Source organism: Ochotona princeps, chromosome 3 (assembly GCF_030435755.1).
Source record: "Ochotona princeps isolate mOchPri1 chromosome 3, mOchPri1.hap1, whole genome shotgun sequence".
Taxonomy (NCBI): Eukaryota; Metazoa; Chordata; class Mammalia; order Lagomorpha; family Ochotonidae; genus Ochotona; species Ochotona princeps.
In genome coordinates, this window is record NC_080834.1 from 47,146,563 (window position 1) to 47,168,345 (window position 21,783).

General features: G+C 36.2%; 1 protein-coding gene across 1 annotated transcript in view; it reads left to right on the forward strand.

The window, feature by feature from the left end:
* The window catches only part of TMPRSS15 (transmembrane serine protease 15), a 108,181-nt gene that overhangs the window by 28,297 nt on the left and 58,101 nt on the right, over positions 1–21,783 (forward strand). Inside the window, exons 7-12 of the mRNA XM_058661325.1 lie at positions 2,808–2,916; positions 5,861–5,967; positions 11,428–11,568; positions 13,529–13,678; positions 20,156–20,261; positions 21,094–21,244. Of these exons, the coding sequence (XP_058517308.1) occupies positions 2,808–2,916; positions 5,861–5,967; positions 11,428–11,568; positions 13,529–13,678; positions 20,156–20,261; positions 21,094–21,244 (764 nt within the window). The remainder of the gene's footprint in view (positions 1–2,807; positions 2,917–5,860; positions 5,968–11,427; positions 11,569–13,528; positions 13,679–20,155; positions 20,262–21,093; positions 21,245–21,783) is intronic.

A 21,783-nucleotide genomic window follows, 5' to 3' on the forward strand; every position in this document is an offset into this window, starting at 1 on the left:
CTACCTTGAGTTGGAGAAAGTGAAATTTAACCACATGTCCAGTATGGAATTGCAGCAGGGGCTGGCAAACATACAACCATCTCTGCCACCAAAGTTATCAGTCAAGTCTTTGTAAAACACACATGTCATAAGTTTTACCAACTTTGCAAATAAGTTTTAGAGATTCTGAAATTCATTCCATTTTTGTTCATGTTTTAAATCTTTCTCTCTCTGCTTTTAACTTTTTTCCTTGCTTTCTATTGTTGGTTGTACAATGAAATTGCAAAAAGTTATTTTCATTCTACTCTCAAGAGCATTGGAAAGCTGGAATTTATTTAAAGATGTCTTGATGTTTCTCTCATTTACACTTTTCCCTCCCTGCATAACAGCTCCAAGAACACACGATATCGTAGATATTCATTGCATATGTCATAATACCATGCTTCATAGCACAGTACACCTTGGAATAAGACTGGTTGTTGAAAATCGTATCTTAGAAGCTTAGATATATGTTCTTATTGTAACATTTCCCCACTTACCACTTCATATTGTTTTTTATGAAGATTACACAAACACTAAAATAATGAATTTAGATCAAGAGATGGCACCTAGTAAACATTCCATAAAGGTAACAGTCATATTTTGGCTGGGAATTCAACACTCCAATTTACTGATTCTTAAATATTATCCTATAAATGTAATCCATTTAGGCTAGTAGTGAGCCGTACTGAATTACCTGGACTCTTTAAGTCCATATGTTTTCTTTACATGCTATAATTAAAAAATCCTTTATATCATATGAAATAGCACATACTATGTTTATTACTTTTTTAATTTAAAGAATTTATTCGTACATTAGCTTCCTAGGTTCTCAGGAAATAAATTACTACTATAGCACCATTCTAACCATTTCTCATACTAAGGAGAACCACTTCAGTATAGCTCATTGATAGAATTGTAATAACTCAGTATTAGTATGTTTTTACGGTCATTGAAGTTAAGGCTTTAATTGTGAATTGATTTTGAGTTGCAGTGAGCAAAGATTTCAGGATAATGAAAAGGATTTTCTTATATAACCAAAAAGTTACTTGAGAATGAATTTTAAAAGTAAATATTTCCCTGTTATTTTCAGGTCATGACAAACTAACCTTAATTGAACTTTTCCACTGCAATACATATTAAACATGAAGAGAGTTACTTAGCTCAAGAAGGTGCAAGATTAATCTCTTGCAATGATCTGTGCTAGATTATTTGAAATTTAATCCTTGCATGTTAGATCATTATCTTTTCTGCTTAGTTTGTTCTCTCTCTTTTCTTTTTCCTTCCTTTTTTTGGTCTTTTGCTTAGAATAAATCTATCAAGTTATAAGGAAATAAAACCAGTCTCATGATTATCATTCTCAAATAGGCTTTACATCTTAATGCATTTTTGTGTTACAAAAATGAAAAAGAAAAGCAATGTAAGATGAGCCCAAAATATTTTCTATCACAGAATAGAATTACTGGACAATATTTAAATGGTATTTTCAATGGTGCTAGTTTTATCCAAAAACAAATTGCCAAGGCAGTAATTAAATTTTGATGTATATATTTGATTTTCCTATCCTCCATCAATGCACACTGTAGGAACCATAATTTTAGCATGTGTGGTCATTAAAATTAAGTAATTGATATATAGTGAATGATGCTAACAGGATAAAAAATTGTGAAAAATCTAAATTTGAGGAATGTATAGCACACATGCAACATAAACAAGAAGCCATAAACAGTATATACCCTAAGTAATTTTAGTATAGTTGAAAAGGACTCAAATGTAAATTATAGATAATAGTGCATGCCATTAGAGAGATGTTCTTGAAAAAATGAGCTAGAAGAATTAAAAGAGGGAGATGAGTCACTATGGAAAGCACAAGACACAATCAAGAAGAATGGCTGAAAAATATTGAGCTGCACAGTGATTCTATCCGAAAGGAACATAACGGATGAATCGCAAAAGATGAGTGTAAAAGATTGTATCAGTAAAATTTTAAACAGATCACTAGCAAAAAAATGCATCATTTGCCTTGCCATGTTCTTATCATTTTTAGAAACATGCAGTTTTTGATGCATGCATTTAAAAGCTCACCAAACTACATTCTAATGGAGAAAATAACAGTTAAAAAAATAGTTGTTCTTTGTCCAGTCTGGCAGTTTACAATTCAGATATATACCCTTTCTGAATAATACAGCACAATAAACTTAAAATTCAGCATTACTGTGCATATTTAGAAATGCAATATTTTCCTGCAATCTTATGACAGGGCAGCAGTATTTGAAAATCTCAGTAATTCCTACTTGTTTAAAACATTTGTTTATCATTTTTGAAAGAGTTACAGAGGAAGAGGGAGAGGCGGACCCATAGAGGGATCTCCCATCCTCTGATGCACTTCCCAAATGGCTGGCAGGGTCAGGGTTGGACTAGACAGAAGTCAGGATGCAGGAGCTTCTTTGGGGTCTTCCAGAGATTGTCCCAGTCAGCTGGGTTGTCTTCTGCTGCTTTTCCTAGAACACAGCAGGCTGCAGGATCACAAGTGGAACAGTGAGCAAATGAACCATTGCTAATATAGGATGCTGGCATCACAAATGATGCCAAAGTGCCTATCCCTATAATAGTCACTTCAGTTTTAATATAAATACTCTTGTATATAGGAAATATATACAATAATCTTGTATGTATTCTGTTGTGTACATATTCTGTGAGATGTTTTTTAGTTTGACTATACAGATCACCTTTTTCTGATTTTTTTTAATTTTTCTTTTTTATTTTTTTTTTCTGTTTTGTTTTGGCAGCCACTGTTTGTGATGGACAATTTTTGTTAACTGAATCTTCTGGGTCTTTTGGGGCTGACCAGCATCCAAATTCTTCTGGATCGAGCGTTGTTTGTCAGTGGATTATACAGTAAGATGCCTTCTTTCCTGGCCTGAGCTGTAATCATGCTACATATTTTCTGATATAATATGATCATTTATTTAATCACAATACGCCCTGTGAAAATTATGTTTAAATCACAAAATCCATTACTGTAATAGTTATGTATAACGCCTCTGGTGATCAGCATAGGGATAAAGACAAAGATTTTTGCTACCAATCAGAAAGAGCAACTGCACAGTGATGTTAAAGCTGTAAGTAGGCTGCTTTTGGGATAGATAAAACCAACCTTGCCATGTAGAGAACATTTAGCATTTAGCACAAGTTCGTATGAGTTCAAATCAGCTGCTTCAGCACCCAGGTTTATGATCTGAGGCAAAGGATATTTTTTCACAGAAAATGAAAGAAAAATTCCAGAAATAAATGAGGAATTAAAAAAAGGATGTAAGTATCCAAAAATGTACTGAAAGAGAGGGAAAAAACTGTATGTCCCGTACTTCTTAATTTCAATATCTATTGCAAAGTTTTTGTAATCAAAACAGGAATGTACTAGCATGGAAACAAATATATTGACCAATAGAACAGAAATTTCAGAAAAGAATTCTTGCATTTGCAGACAGCTGGTTCAATCAGGATGAACAGAGATGCCAAAACTACACAACACCAAGGAAAGGATAATATTCCCAACTTAATGATATGTGAAAATTCACCAAAAAATAAAATATGAGCTTTTCATTACATCAAACTCACAAATTAAATGTAAAATGAGCAGAAGGCTTAACTATAATGCCTGAAGCTATAAAATATCTGAAAGAAATGGACACATACTATAAATTATGTACTAAAAAGTGTGTCTAAAAATATGACACCCAATAGAAGCTAAGCTAGGTGAGTTGGGCTATATTAAAGCAGAAATTTTTGGTGCAGTCAAGTAAAAAAATACAGTGAAAAGTCAGCATAAAGAATATGAGAAAATAAACATACAAAAAAAACCAATCAAATAATCCAAGTAAAAATAAGAATAAATGTCCATTAGAAGACACTAATATCCAAAAATTACAAGTATATAGTGTTAAACAGTATTTAGCAATAAAATTCAAATCAAAATTACAATGAGATATCCGTTTTTTATTTATTAGAATGCCCAATATAAAAAAATAAGTATTAACAAGGATGTACAAAGACTTGAACCCTTGTGCGCTGATAATAGCAATGTAGAATGGTGAGTCAGTTATGAAAACAGTATTCAGTAATAGAACAACTATATGAGAATGCAGGTTTTAGTTTTGGTTATCAATTCAAAGGTGTGAAATGAAGATATACCAGAGATATCAACAATCCCATCTTCATTTCAGTGTTTTTCTCAATAGCCAAGTGGTAGAAAGTGGTATATACTTATATAAAATTAATCTTTTGTATAATCATTTCTTTAAATTTTATTATTGTCCATGATACAGTTCTGCAGGTGCAGAGATTTCACTCCCTTCATGCTCCATGTCTCCCTCCACATTTCCTTCCCCCCTACACAACATTTTCCTCCATATTACTAAAATAGTATAGTCCTTTATTAACAATCACAAGTTCAACATTCTGCTATTTAATTTTATCATGACATTGTAGGTATAAGCCATGAAAAAAATCTAATATCATGTTGTCAAGGTATATTTAACAGCTTCATTGGAGTCCACCCTTTATTCAGGAGTAGAGATGCATACTGCAACGTATCTTTACTTTCATGTAAGCTGGTCTCCATTATATAATGCATTTATGAGAAATATATATGTACATATCTATATAAATATATACATATACATGTTTATCTATGTATCTACTTGTTATGTATTTTGTGTGAATGCTGCCTTATATCATAGAGAACATATGATATTTGTTCTTTTTTGGATTGGCTTATTTCACTAAGCATAATGGTTTCAACTTAGAACCATTTTGTTGCAAATGGTTATATTTCATTCTTTGTAATGACTGAGTAGTATTCCATGGAGTAGATGTACCATGGCTCCTTAATCCAATCCTCTTTGACAAGCCTCTGAGCTGTTTTCATGTATTTACAAGCATAGGTTGTACTGTTGTAAATACAGGGTTGCAGGTCACTTTCTCTATGCAGATTGCACTTCCATTGGATATAGTTCCATGAGTGGGATAGCTGGGTCAGATGTTTGATCAAAGAGGAGTGGTTAAAGAAACTGTGGTGATCTACTCCATGGAATACTACTCAACCATTAAAAAGAATGTAATTATTCAATTTGCAACCAAAATGGACCCAACTAGACTCAGTGAAATTAATCAATCCCAAAAGGACAAATACCATATATTCTCTCTGATATAAGGCAACCTTAATGCAAATTATAAGATCAATAATACTTTTCATACTGTTTTTGTTGCAACCCATTGGTTTTGACATTGTGTTTATTTTCATTTGTTCAAAATACATTTTCTCCACTGATCTGTAAGAAAAAAAAAATCAGTTGTCATAGCACTCTCCATTCTGACTTCCATAGCAGATGCACTAGCCTACATTTGCACCAACAGTGGTGGAGTGTATCTTTTATCCCCTATCCAAGCCAGCAGGTGTTGTTAGTAAATTTCCAAATGTATCCCCGTCCCACTGGAATTAAGTGGGACATCCATGTGGTTTTTATTCGTATTTTCCTAATAGCTAGGGAGCCTGAGCATTTACATATGTCTATTAGCTATTTGAATTTGTTTCTTTGAAAAAATATCTGCTCATTTCAGTCCATTTTTTCACATGGTTGTTTGTATTGCTGTCACTGAGTTTCTGAAGATCTCTGTAAATCCTGGATAATAGTTTCCTCTCAGTTGTGTAGTATGAAAGATTTTCTCCTATTCTTTTGTTGCTATATATTTCCTACTATAAGAATTTTAAATTTTTTTCCAAATTTTACAATAAATTAAGAAGTATAACAACTGTTAAAAGTGTTTATTGTTTTTAATTTAGGGCAAACCAAGGACTATCTATTAAACTGAGCTTCGATTCTTTTAATACGTTTTATACAGATGTGCTAAACATTTATGAAGGTGTAGGACCAAACAAGATTTTAAGAGGTAAGTTGAAATTACATGTACAACTGATTACAAAAATGAAAATATTTAGGAGATTTTTTGGAGGGATATGTGTTCTCTTTCAATTTGAACTGAATATACACTTGAAATTTAAGCCATTGAAACAACACTGGTTCTCAGTACAAGGACTGAGACACTGTTCTCTATGTTAATCTTTATAATAACATGATTTCACAGTTCTCTACTAGGTATTTTAAAAATCTTATTACTTTGCCAAGGAAGCATAATTATGTATTTTGTAACTATTCATTTTTAAATGTTACTCTGTGTTAAGCAAAATCTTGACCATGCCTAAATATTACTGTTCTAATTTTCTTCTACACACATAAATGATACACTTACACAGTTTCTGTTCTCACTTTCAATTTATATTGTTCTCCTCTGTTTAGCACTAATTAAAAGAATAATACAGAGTCTATCTCAAAAGCAAGGCTCAGTACAGCTAGAAGCAAATAGTGTTGTCACTATATTACAGTTTACTTTAGTAAATGTGCAATAGTGCAATATATAAAGATGGCAGGGACCAAACAAATATGAATAAGTCTGTTGACCTCACTTTGCTCTCCCTTCCCCAAATGGCATATGTCTATTCAGGGTAACCAAAGCAAATAGGGAAAAATGTCCCAGAAGGAAAGAAATGAGGATGTAGACAAGATTGTGTGAATGAATGAAGGAGTGACTAGCTTCCTGACTCTTTGGAGAGAGTCAAGTATTGAGTTGAAATGTTATTCTAAGTGATTTATTCTGTTATAGTTCAATAATTGTGCTTTCATGTTTTACTTATGTGCATTGAAAAGCAAATCCTAGCTAATATCTTCATTGATTTAAGAGTTTCAGAAATACTCAAAGATATGACAGTAATATTTACCTTTTATCAAATGCTTAGAGATATTGCATGATATATACATACATGTATTTTCTAATTTTATATTATCAACGCATCATCAAAGTACATATTACTTCAAAATAAAATTATATTGGAGATGTTAAGTGGCTGCAAATTTATAGATTTATTTCGAGTTGGGGCAGAAATCCAGCCCAAAACTCTCAGACTTCAAACATATTGCAGTTACTCATTATTCTTGAAATGCCTGAATACAAATATATTAAGTACACACAAAGATTATGTGTACTCATAGTAAACCACTTATGCCTCAAACAAATGACCAACTACTTAATAACCTTTTATTTCTGTCCTTAGGAAATATGTTTTCCTAAAATTATGATCAACATAGGTATTACATGGGTGGACAAGTAAGCTATTTCATACAAATACTTAGAGAAGATAATGTGACATTCATAAACTGTGGCATACATTGATCACTTACATTGCATAAAGTCATTGTGTATTGACACTTGAATTTTTCCCAATAAAATCTTCCCAAAAACAATTATGAAGATACTATTATAATCTCTTTAAGTGATGAAATATGCATTTATTAATAGCCCAGTGAGTGCTATACAGGTTATTCTCATATTGTTTTACTTCTCATTTATAATCGCTGTCATACCACTATTATCACAAACTTAGACTAAGAGTAATCAATACATGAATATTAGGATTATTAGGCAAAGTAACATAAATAATGCACTAATAGTCACCATATGAAGTTATAAGAAACTAGATACTTAAATAGAAAAAAAAAATCAGGAAAATAAACTTTGATATAAAGTTGTTTAATTTTCAGACCCTTGAAATAAAACCACATTTTAAAGCTTGGAAAATTAAATATATTAATTTTAGCCTAAAGACATTATAAGAAGAAGTAATGGGTGTTCAATTTTAAAATTAAGGTAACCTTTCAAAGGAAAGCACTAATACCTTACTTACAGCAGGTAGCATATTAGTGTACTGCTAAAAAATAAGTATTTGTTGATTTAAAAATTAACTAACAGATTTGTAGTTTTTTCATATTTCCGATGGTACTTACAGTGTACATAGCTGGAGAAAACTAACATGTTTACAATTAAACCAATGTCCTATTTGGAGCCAGCACGTTCATTAAAAATTAACAACCATTTTTATCTAAACAATTTATCAAGTTTAACTATACCAGTGATACTGACAAGATTTCGTTTCATTAAGTTTCAAGTTAGAAGATATGAGTATATTTTTTTAAAATTATGAAAAAATGAGATTTTAAAATTACATGCATTGCCTATGTGCATTTTCAGAACATATTGTATATCTCAAACAGTTATATATCATAAAAATGTTTGTGTTTTATTTACATTTGTGACATAAGATTATCTGCAGAACCTGCAAAGATAGAAAATTATATAGTAGCTATAAAAGAGCGGCTGTGTATCTCATTGGGTTTAAAGCAAAGAAACATTTCAGGGGCCTTTTTCAGTTATTTTTATATAGTCATGGCATAAAAGTTATGTAACTGGTACCTGTACCAAAAAATCCAAATATTTTTCAATGAAACTGCCCAAATGGACACAATAAAGTAAGTGTAAATTAAAAAAAATCTGTAACCAGTAAAATTATGAGAAGGCTGAATATTTAAAAAGATGACAAAAAGTACATTTGTGCGTTCAATTACATAAGAAAATTGAGGTAAATTTGAATATATTTTCAGGACAGTTCAAGAATGCTTCCTTTTACCTGCAGTGATAACGGTGTAATAACAAATTTGATGATGGTTATCTTTATCAATAAAGAGTATGGATAGGGTGGAACATGATGAATGAGTCTGTTCTTTTGTTTAAAAAATATGTAAGTGTTTTATTCATTATCAAATACATCAAAAATAATTCAGGTGAATACAGTAAAGCTCTTTTCTAAGCTCAGAATATGTGTTTATATTAGCTCTTCTGCATTCTTTATAGCTCAAGTGCTCAAGCCTTCTGATAATACATCCCTAATAGGACTTTAGGACCATCCTTATAAAACTGAAATACTCAAAAGTGTACATGGCTACTTGTAATCATAGCAATATGGCAAGCATAGGGGAATTTATCCTGAGTTTCCAATTTATCCTACAACAAGAACAACCACATTATGAATATAGAATTAAGTAATAGATGCAACTGTTTTGTTTTTCTTTTTAAATTTATTCTTGATGATGTTTTTATAGTTGGTCAGGGTGTGAAGGGTCAAGGATCAGGGGAAAATGGACGAGACCATTGTTTACACATTTTCTTTTTTTTCTTCGTGGGAAAAAAAGGGGAGATTCAAGGGGAGAAACCATAACCAGCCGACCAACTGCCTCAGCACATGGGAATGGGGAATGGCCCCCAATATCATCCCAGGATCCCTGTTGTAGAGCGTGTCCTGAGGGATCTGCTAAAGTGGCTTCAAAAGTTCTGAGATGCTGTTGATATCGCTGCTCCAAGGATTCCAAGGATGAGGAAATCCTTCCAAGGTTATTTGGCTGACATTCACCCAGAATTTTTGCTGTCAACTTTGCTGGGGGTAGTTGATCAATTTGTTCTGTTGTCCTTCCTTTGCAAATCACTGGGGGCTGTCACCCAGCCCTGTCCTGTGCAACACACGCTCAGCCATCATGTACACTAGGGGGAGCTGTAGCCCAGTCAAAGCGACCCCCAATTACTCCCACAGACTTGGTTCCTGTGCCTGAAAGCATGTGCAGTATACTGCTGGTACAGACTGTCCCACATCCCATTCAGATCTCGTATTCATCATTGCACATCAAAGCCTAACTCAACCCAACTGACTCCACCCTCCAGGCCACGTAAACGCCAGTGAATGCCACCGCATGTCCAGCCAGGCCCATCCCCAGTCTTCGTTCTCATGCTCAACAGCGGAAGTTGCAGCCCATCAACCCACAGCCTCCCTAGAGGACTCACTCCCTGCTGCAAGTCTTGTACTCTCCAGGAGGTTCCGAAGTCTGGCTTCATAGGATATGTCCCCAATCCCAGCACTTGCAGCTGAGGCACTGTCTGCCTGCCCTTACTCTGGCTCATACTGTACCACAGATGCAATCCATTAGCCCAGCCTGGTTCTCCTCCTAACCAAGTTCACACATAGGCCAACAGGTGTTGTAACCCTGCCCAGCCTGATCTGCCTCCAGTCGCAGCTCTCACTGTCACCAGAAAGAGAAGTGGCCTTGTAGAGTAGTCCCTTCTACTCCTCTACTTGGGCTCACACACCTCCCTCCCCGCCTCTGCCTCACCGTCCAGTCTAGCATGTGCTGGTGGGTACTGCAACCCAGTCTGGCATGCCCCATCTCACGTCAGCATTTGCCAGGGGATTGTGTAGCCTGGCCTGATCTGGTCTGCTCATGTTCCAGCTTGCACTGGTGGGAGATGCAACTATTTTTCAAGATTTTTGGGAAAGATTTATGCTTTTGTTAGGATACTTCTATTTACAATCAGAAGTAACTAATCACATTTCTGCTGATAGGAGTTCATTCCATAGTGCAACAAGCACTGATTTACAAAGTCATTGTTTCCAAAAAATCTCAAACATTTTCCAACCATAGCATCTGAACAACAAATCTACTCTCATGACATTTCTCCAGTTTCATTTTTTAAAAGATTTTTATTTTATTTTTATTGGAAAGGTGATATACAGAGAGGAGGATAGACAGGAAGAGCTTCTGTCCAATGGTTCACTACCCAAGTGGCCGCAACAGCTGGAGCTGAGCCAATGCAAAGCCAGGGGCCAGGAACTTCCTTCAGGTCTCCCACACGGGTGCTGGGTCCCAAGACTTTAGGCTATCCTTAACTGCTTTCCCAGGCCACAAGCAGGGAACTGGATGGGAAGCAGGCCCGCTGGGATTAGAACCAGCGCCCATATGTGATCCCAGGTGCGTGCAAGGCAAGGACTTGAACCACTATGCCAGGCCCAGTTCTCCAATTTTAAATAAGACAAAGTTACTACATTTTGTTGTTGTTGTTATTCAACAATTTGACGTTTTCCAATATGGATCTTCTCTGTGTCATCAATACATGACCCCCATACAGAATTCAATCAGCAAGGCATGCTATCAATATTAGAAATCTTTTATGCATCCTTATCATACCTTACTGAGCATCCTCTTACTTATAACTGGATTAGTGTTTTGAAGTTAGCTGAACCATAGACCACAGAAAGTTGACCACTGTGCCTGCCCATCGTCCACTTTCAGAGTTCCCTGAATCATTATCATGCTTGCTTATTTTCCTTAGGTTTTAAAGAATGCAATTTTCTTTCTATGTTTCACATGCAAGTCACATGTGAAACCAATCCTTAAAAATTGAAGATTGTTTTCAAATCACAAATATTCAATCGAATTGAGGCCTTCTGATACTTAGAAGAATATGTATTTCAATTAAAATAAATCAATATTAGGATTGATGCTTTTAGTTAACCGAGTAATATATCACACCTGCTGGGAAATCAGTTGATAAATGGATGAACAAATGGATGGATGGATGGCTAAACAAATAAAAAGATATGTACATAAATTAGTTATTGTTTTTCTCTTGCAGCTTCCCTTTGGGAAACAAATCCTGGCATAATTAGGATTTTCTCCAACCAAGTTACTGCTACCTTTCTTATAGATTCTAATGAAAATGATTTTGTGGGTTTTCATGTAACATACAATGTATTTAACAGCAGTGAAATTAACAGTAAGTATCATTTATTTTCCAGAATTTAAATTGTAGATACTTAAATATTTTAACAGATTTTTTTGTCTTTTAATTTTTTTTATTTTATTATTTTATGATACAATTCCATAAACTCTGGGATTTTCCTTCTACCCTCCCCAAATCCAAAATCTGCCCCCCATGAGTAATTTCCTCTATATAATACAATAGTATAGTCTTTCATAAATAGTCATAAATCCATCATTCCTGACATTGTTATGGACAACGGCAGAGAATCTACAATATTATTGTCTAGATTTTAAAATATTTATTCATTTATTTGGAAGGGAGATTTAGAGAGAGGGTGAAAAAGACACATGCTCATGTGGAGGAAAATCACACAATGGGAAGGAGAATCTTGCATTCACTGGGTCATTCCCCACATGGCTGCAATGGCTGGGCTGGGGATGGGCTGGGGATGGGCTGGGCTGGGCTGGGCTGGGCTGGGGATGGGCTGGGCTGGGCTGGGCTGGGCTGGGGATGGACTGGGGCTGGGCTGGGGATGGGCTGGGGATGGACTGGGCTGGGCTGGGCTGGGCTGGGCTGGGGCTGGGCTGGGGCTGGGCTGGACTGGGCTGGGCTGGGCTGGGGATGGGCTGGGCTGGACTGGGCTGGGCTGGGCTGGGCTGGGGATGGGCTGGGGATGGGCTGGGGATGGGATGGGGATGGGATGGGCTGGGGATGAGCTGGGGATGGGCTGGGGATGGGATGGGCTGGGCTGAGCTGGGGATGGGCTGGGGATGGGCTGGGCTGGGCTGGGCTGGGGATGGACTGGGGATGGGCTGGGCTGGGCTGGGCTGGGATGGGGATGGGCTGGGGATGGGCTGGGGATGGGCTGGGCTGAGCTGGGCTGGGCTGGGGATGGGCTGGGGATGGGCTGGGCTGGGGATGGGCTGGGGATGGGCTGGGCTTGGCTGGGCTGGGGCTGTGGCTGGGCTGGGGATGGGCTGGGCTGGGCTGGGCTGGGGATGGGCTGGGGCTGGGCTGGGCTGAGCTGGGGTGGGCTGGGCTGAGCTGGGGATGGGCTGGGGATGGGCTGGGGATGGGCTGGGCTTGGCTGGGCTGGGGCTGTGGCTGGGCTGGGGATGGGCTGGGCTGGGCTGGGCTGGGGATGGGCTGGGGCTGGGCTGGGCTGGGGATGGGATGGGCTGGGCCAAGCCGAAACCAGGAACCTAGAGCTTCAACAGGATCTCCTGCTTGAGTGCGTGGCATTTTCCTCTGTTGCTTTCCGAGATGCATTAACAAGGAGCTGGATGGGAAGCGGAGGAACCAGGACTCACACCAGTGCACACATATAGCATGCCTGAACTGCAACCTTTACTTACTACGCCAGAGCACTGGTACCTTTACTGGTATTTTTAAAATAGTAGAACCTGAAATTTTTATGGCATGAGCTGTTAAATGAATATGTTTTTGTTGCTCTCTTTCTACATGACACTAGGAAAATAAATTGGAACATAGCTCATATTCTGCAAAGCAGAATATGTTTGAGAAAAAGAAATCAATATAAAACTAAATTAAAATTTTGTAGACAGCAAGAGTTGCAATTAAAAGCATAAAAGTTGGCATAAAAACGAGATGTTTCCACACAAATTTAATTTTGGTCAAAGTATTAAGCAATAAGGGGAGGAAAAACATTGTATAATGACAGTGTTGGTAAATGAGGAAACATGAAATAGAAGTAAAGACAAGAAGATTTTATTTATATCTTATAAAGCTCTGATGGGATACACAAAACAAATTTTACATGTTTTGCAATAAAAGCTCTTTTAATATAGATAGGGTAAAACAAATCAGATCAACTTAAAAAGATGATTTTGTGCATGCCCCTTACTTATAACTTGTAAAATGTTAGACTATTTTCTGTGTAATCTAATTGAGTTTCATTGTATGTGTACTCAATTTGAGTTTTGGTTCTTTTTTTTTTTTTGCCAATTCACAGATTATGAAAAAGTTAACTGTACCTTTGAGGATGGCTTTTGTTTCTGGGTCCAGGATCTAAATGACGACAATGAATGGGAACGAGTTCAGGGAAGCACTTACCCTCCCTTTTCCGGACCAGATTTCGACCACACTTTTGGCAATGATTCAGGTACAGTTCATATTTAAAATCATAAAAACAAGGGAAGTGAGTTTGTGTAGTTTAAGGACAGTACTTAGTGGATACAATCTTCTCTTACTTTCCTTTTTTAAAGTGATGGACCAGTAAATATTCTTAAATGAAAAATGGTGATCAAATCTGCAAGGTGGTATTTTCCAAAACCAGTTTTTTACTAAAATATCTGTGAGATGATGAAAAGCACTCATTTGCTCCCAGGAAAATCAAGATATGCTTATCACTCTGTTTACCATTTATTATTAACTAGGTGCACTTGTCTAAGGTAATCAACTTTTCTGAGCTTTGCTCTGTTTTACCTTAATCTCATTTTCACATTGATCACTGTGAGTACACAGAAATTAAATGGATTTTTGTATATTGATCCCGTACCTTGCACCCTTCCAAAATAAATAAACTCTGATCTCTTCTTAAAGCACTTCCTGGTAGTTGCAGTATCTAAGATTATGACCTCTGCAAATACAGTTGAATTTGTTTCTCCTGGGAATTCTTTGGCAGCCTGTTTCTAGAATAGGGTTCCCAGTAGAGGGCTAATTTTTAGTACAGTTTTCACATAAATAAGGTTAATAATATTTGACCCCAAGTGGAAACATTAATATCAGAGAAACCATGTTTTAATGAAAAACTTAAGGATAGTGGAGAAATAAGAGGGAGATAAGGGAATCATGTGGGAAGGATCATCCATGAAAATTGAAAGTCAAATACTCATCATCCCAAGTGTGTCCACCACCATGGTGTGAGTCTTAAATAGAAAGGAAAACTGGAAAACTTAAGTGAAAAATGGTTTCCTAAAATTCTCTCCTATAATATGACTTGTTGATAGATTATATGTGGGTGCGATATAGTTTCAAAACACAAATAAGTTTCCTGTAATAGGGTTTGGTTGTAGGAGTTTAAGATGCATATCACTTATCACCACTTCAAATACTTTCGCATTAAAATCTTCATTTTCACTGAAACTTCTAAGCACTTGTTTTGGTGGTCCTATCACATTGTACTACTTTTGTGTATGTATCTGCTTCTTTTCTTGGTCAGGAATATAGACTGCCTTATCTTTGAATTTCAAGAGCATTCTCAACTTCTGAATTTACTCAACACATAAAATTATTTTTGAATAGAATGAATGCTTACAACTTTGACTTAATGAATAACTTCTGAATTTGCTGTAAACTTAAGGAAACATAAGCACGTGTACATAGTAATTCATTATCAACAGCTATAAAAATGCAGATTTGCAGAGAGAAGGAGAGACAGGTTCATTGATTTACTCCCAAAAATACCACAACAGCTGGAGCTTAATCAATCTTTTTTTTTTAAGATTTATTCATTTTATTACAGCCAGATATACACAGAGGAGGAGAGACAGAGAGGAAGATCTTCCGTCTGATTATTCACTCCCCAAGTGAGCCGCAACGGGCCGATGCGCGCCAATCCGAAGCCGGGAACCTGGAACCTCTTCTGGGTCTCCCACGCGGGTGCAGTGCCCCAATGCATTGGGCCGTCCTCAACTGCTTTCCCAGGCCACAAGCAGGGAGCTGGATGGGAAGTGGAGCTGCCGGGATTAGAACCGGCGCCCATATGGGATCCCGGGGCTTTCAAGGCGAGGACTTTAGCCGCTAGGCCACGCCGCCGGGCCCGAGCTGAGTCAATCTTAAACCAAGAGCCAAGAACCCTTTCTCGGTCTCCCATGTGGGTTCAGGGTCCCAAGGCTTTGGGCCATTCTCCACTGCTTTCCCAGACCGTAAGCAGCGAGTGGGAGGGGAAGTGGAAAGACTGGGACATGAACCGGCACCCGTATTGGATTCTGGCACATGCAAGGCAAGGATTTAGCCTCTGAGACATCATGCCTGGTCCAGTATGCTCTTTTTGAAAGATTTATCTGTTTGAAAGCAAGAGTTAACAGTGAAAGAGAGGGAGAAACAAAATGGCATCCATCAACTGGTGATTTACTCCTCAGATGAACACAACAGCTGAGGCTGACCCAGGTAGGAGCAAGGATCCTGGAACTGCAAATAGGTGTTTCATACAGGTACAAAGGTTCAGAAACTTGGGCAGTTTTTCATTGATTTGCCACAAACATAGCAGAAAGCTGGAGTGTAAGTGGAGCAGTGGGGACTTGAACTCTTATGGGATGCCAGTGTCAGATGGTGGCTTTACCCATGATATAATGCTTGCCCCAATATTATTATTTTTATGACCTTAAAAGCAATTCTTTAAATTTAACATAAATTTTTATAACACATTATAGGACATTAAAGAGTTAAAACTTTAAGGATGAAAGTGTTTTTGACTACTGATTACAGTGGCATCCCTAGAATATCAAAATATGATGTATCACACTATTTCTTGATCAAAATAAATTTTAACAAGTGACTCCTTTTGCTGTATTTATGAAACCTAAACTGAAAGCCCCTGTTAATTTATTATTTTACTTCTTCATTTAAGAAATATTTTGTGGCCAACATCATGGCTCAGTGGATTAAGAAACTGCTGTATTCCTGCCCTGGCTACTTCACTTCTGTTCTAGCTCTCTGTTAATGCCCCTGCAAAAACCAGCAGATGATGACCCAAGTGCCAGGACCCTTGCCACCCATGTGAGAGACCTGGATGGAGTCCTAGCTTCTGACTTCAGCCTGGACTAACCACAGCCTCTGTGGCCATTTGGAGAGTGAGTCAGCTGATGGAAGAAACCTTGCTCTTAAGACTCTTTCTCATCCTTTTTGTCTCTCTCTCTGTGTGTATCTTTCCCTCTTTTCCGTATCTCTGTCTTTTAAAAATAAATTAAATGTTTAAAAAACAATGAATAAGTAAAGCCAGGTGTTATTTACTGCATTGAGAATATAATCATACCAAAAAAAAAAAAAGCCAGATTATTAGCTCCTACAGATCTCACATTCTAGAAAATAAAACAAATAAACAAAAGCAGTATACAAGAAAACGAATTAATGTATTGTGAAGCATTGTGAGTGGATGAGTAGTCTGGAAAACAAACTGGTAGGGGGAAAAAGGAAGGCAAGCGCCAAAGTGCTATTTAACACCAAGGTGTTTTTCATAGTGAAAAAAATTAGCTAGAAATAATAAAATTGCTTCTAGCTGGCACACAGATCATCTTTGCTGGCTTGGCAAGGGTGTTTTAAAAGGAGATGACTGAAAGCCATTGCCTAACACAGAGTACTTCATGAGACTCAGAGGAATGGAAGCAAAGCAGAATAGTCTCAATCTGGAAGTAGTCAAACAGTAAAGCCATGCTTATAAATTAAGCTTGGGATATACACATAAAAACTATGCTCTGTGAAGATGACCAAGCTTGTAAGACGAAAAATGTATGGTATTGAAAATGGATAGAATGAACATTTTCCTACATAATTAAAATTCTTGGAGTAAGTTATTGCTCAAAGTCTGATCCTTTGTTGGCAAATCAGTCCTGCATCGCTGAGGACTAACATCTAACCGAAAATCAGCCCAGCTCTTCAGTACAGACTGGCCTACAATGGTCAAATAATCGCATTTTTCCCTTTCACAGAAATCAAAAAAGTATGTCACACTTGGAAAAGAGTAGTTAGAAGAACATAGAGAAAACAGTCTGTTGACTGTGATAGGTACCATTATATGCAGTTGAAATCTTTGATGTTCAAATTATCATCTATCTACTTTATATCATCATAATAAGAGATAAAATAATTCCACCATTATGTGAAGAATACAAGGATATTTTAGGAGAAAATTATTTTAACTTGCCAATGTATTAAATAACTGAAGTAAGATCAAACTGACCAAAGTGAAGTAGGTTGAATGTCAGGTCTTAAACTGTTGAGTAGGAAATGAAGTCTCAGGAGAAAGTTCTATAACAGGAGTTAGTTAAAATTAGACAAGTTCGAGAGGAGTAGAGCCCACTAGAGGCAGTGAAGATATGAGAATGGATGATGGAGTTTTACAAGTTTTCTCCAATTCTCATCCTTGTGAGTTCATAACCTACTAGTCATTCTCCCACAAGGAGCATTTTTCTTCCAACTTCACTTTTTTGTTTGTCAGAACATCCTCTCATCTATGCAGGGACATTTTTTTCTTCACTTTAAATCACAGCAAAATCTAAGTGAAACCCATAAACTGTGAATTAACATTGCATTCATGAAGAACAGCTAAGTTGCATCCTCTGTGCTATTTCTCATGAAGAACTTTCTTGGTGGAAGGACAGCTACTAAATGTTTGCACTGTGATCACAGTTGTCAAGGTGTCACAGTATCACTGCATCACTTGACAGCAAGAGAACCGGTGGATTTGCTGGTACTGATGCAGGAGCATGTTGGGTTAGTTCAAAGCGGCTCATTTGTGAGATTAATAACCTGGGAAAGTGTCAGAAACGTGAAGGCCACAGAAGAGCAAAACAGTGAAAAGAAAAACCTTTCTAATTCCTTCCTTTTTTCAACAAAATCACAATTGTTTTCAACAATTAAGAACCAGCAAAATGTAGCGGTAAAGCTTATCATAGAGGCCCTGAAACATTATCTAAGTTATGTTATAACAAAAACTAAAGGAATAAAGAAAAAGAAGAAAATGAAAGCAAGGATGAAGGTGGGCAGCAGAGAGAGGAGAGAAGTATGGTTACATTATGATTGTATCTACAAAATACATAAAATCTGTTCTCTTTAAGAAAAACGTAAAAAAAATTCTCAACCCTTTTTTAAGATACGAGCACGTTTGGTTCATGTATGCTGACTGAACTCACTGTAATACGATTAAATAAGAACTTATCAAATAAAGAAATAAATTGTATAGTAATAAAGCTACCAAAGTTAATTAGGATTGATAATTTGGAAAGGTCTGAGAAAGACATAATACAGGTCTTTAAATATTGTTAGGGCTAACAAATACACCTTTATATATGGAGAGAGAGAGAGATAGCCCGCAAGTTAATAGATAAATGTTTTAAATATATATTGTTAATTACATGTTCATTTTTATTTTAAATGTTGTGTTCTAAATCCAGCGATGTACATATATGATATTAATTAGAACATGTTACCATGATTTTATTTTGATAAAATACTCATTTAAGCTGAATAAATGTAGTTTCACTGCCTTAAATATGCATTGATATATTGATAAATGTTTCCACCAATATTTTGTTCTTCATATTTAGTTCTTACTGTTATCAATGAATAAGCTTGAGTTTTACATGCAATATTTCCTATGTTTCCTGTCGGAAGTCATGAGTTGGAAGATGCTTGATTTCCTACTAACATTCAATTTTAGTTTTTCATTTAAAATTGCATTCTGGTCCCATTAGATTCATACAGTCTTTCATTTTGTTTGCAAAGTATCACACTTCCATATTATTCGTGCCTCATGTCATAGCATGAGTGACAAGCTAAAAACAAAATATATTTCCCTAGTAGGCAATGTGTTCTTATCCCAGTGACTATTTGCATACTTCAAATAATTGATTGAGATAATGCATTCCAGACCAAAATCACTTTATTCACTTTATTCAGTGGTGTGTGATACTTTGCAAGCTTGTATATGGATTATCATGCTTCTTATTCTTCTGTGATCTGAGCTGGTATCGCTCAATGCAATGAGGAAACGAAAACACTCTAAAATCAAGAGTTTATTTAGTAATATGCAGAAGCGTCAGTGGAATATAAAACTGAGCATCTTTGAAATTCTTAAGCTTCACATTCATACCTGGGTATAAATAGCTATCTATATAAGTTACTCTACACACATGTTCTATATGTAAAGCTATCAAGCTAATAATATACAATTGAAGTGGTATTTGAACATGACAATTTAACTTATTGCAAGTCAGAGTTATACATCCTGGGTGAGGCTATAGCTCTAGTCCTTGATTTAATAAAGTGGGAGATTCAAAGTTGTGAAATAAGTTTCCAGAAGAGTAGCTTTTCGGATGTAAATAATAAATTTGGGGGGTTTTCAGTGTACACTCCTGTCCATTATACGGTAATGCTTCCTTATATTTCTTTGTAATGCTTCATTTCTGTTTATTAATGATGTAGCCCACATATGAAAGCCGACTAAGCCTCTGCTCGGGATGCCCACATATATCAAAGTGGGTGCTTTGAGTCCCAGCTCTACTTCCATTCCTAGCTTCTTAAACATGGAAGTCCTGGGAGATGGTGATAACAGCTCAAGTATTTGAGTTCTTGACATCAATATGGAAGATTTGGACTGAGTTAGCAAATCCTGGGTTTGTCCTGGACTGGCACCAGCTGTTGCAGGCATTTCAGGAGTGAACCAGAAGTTAGCCCACTAAAGAGCCTCTCTCTCTTTCTCTGTCTTACCAAAAAAAAAAAAAAAAAAAAAAAAAAAAAAAAAAAAAGAAAGAAAGAAAAGAAAAAGAAAAAGAAAAGAAAAAAAACAGTAACTTTTTGGAAAATGAAACATGAATATCAAAAAGTAAAAACTGGTTTGTTGTTATTTTTTCATTTGCAGGATTTTATATTTCTACCCCAACTGGACCAGGATCAAGACAAGAAACAGTGGTGCTTTTAAGTCTCCCATTAGATCCTGTTTGGGAACCAGTCTGCCTTAGTTTCTGGTATGTTATACACAAATGTTTTGATGGTACAGACATGTCAAGGCACACTTAAATACCAGACTGATGAAATTGTAACTCCTTATGAAGGAGTATACTATTGCAACAATGTGGAGACAATCATTCAGCCGGGAGGGGGGTGGTCAAAATTCAAAATAAAGATTGAAATAATAAAAAAATAATGCAAATGTATTGTTGACCTGTTTAGTGAAAAATAATATATAATTGCCGTTTTTAGGCTGCCAGGGTCATATTTAACTAATGTGTTGGCCAAAGTTTTAATGGACACAATGTTACTTTCTTTACTAAGATAGCAACAAGTCTATTGGATTCATCTTCTTCCCGAATAACTTTTACATCCAAAGAAAAAAAGGGATTTCTTTTTTTTTTAATTTTCATGTTACAGTTGCATAAGCAGTAATTCCCCCTATTCTAGCCGTCCCCTTCCTCCCTTCACTATTTCTCCTCCAAATATTATGTCCTCCAAAACAACCACAAGTCCATGATTCTGCTATCTTAATTCTGTTATGGCACTGTGTGTACAGACAATGGTAGAAAGTCTGCTATCTTATTATCAAGGTGTATTTATCAGTTTTATTGGGAGTCCTTTTATTTGGGAGTAGATGCATACTGCAACGTGTCTTCGTGTCATGATATGCTAGTCTCCATTCTCCAGTTCATCTGTGAGAATACATGTATATACATATTTATCTATGTATCTTGTATTTTACATAAAACAGTGAATTTCAAATATAAGACTAGTCCTGGAGGAACTATTAAATATATATATTCTAATGTAGGAATTAAAGTATTTTTGTTTTTTTTTCCAAACTAGGTATTATATGTATGGTGTAAATGTTTATAAATTTAGCATTAATATCACCAGTGACCAAAATACAGAGAAGACAATTTTCCAAAGGCAAGGAAATTATGGAGAAAATTGGAACTATGGGCAAGTCACAATAAATGAAACAGTGGAATTTAAGGTTTCAAAAAGGCTTTATTACATTTCTTCTGTGTTCTTTATTATGATATTTATAATGAATAACATTGTAATGAAATGTATTTTTCTACGTGACCAAAAAACTTTTTTACTTTCTGAATCTATCTCATTTTTGTTTCCAACTACCTTCATTATTATTTACTTGTTGATTTACCATAAAATACTTCAATACTTACTGCATTACTTTATAGTTTAGAAGAGTCCATAGAATCTATTGAAAGCTTAGAGGGGATTTCAGTTTCTTTGAGAAACTGTCCAGCATAGACTCATCTTTCTTTCACCTTTCACAAATGCCTCCTAGGTCTCTCCTGCACTTTCTGGGGAATTATCTTTTCCTGCAAAGATACCCATGCTGATCTGTACAACTCACCCTGCCATAGGCAGGCTTAATCTCCATGTATTTCCATCAGAGGCGCATTCTATGAGCTGTTGCATCAGAAAGTCTCTGATCATTTGTTTCACATTAAGGTGAATTAATTTAGCAGATAACAGTTTAATGTGTTCTGTTCTGGAGGGTCTTTC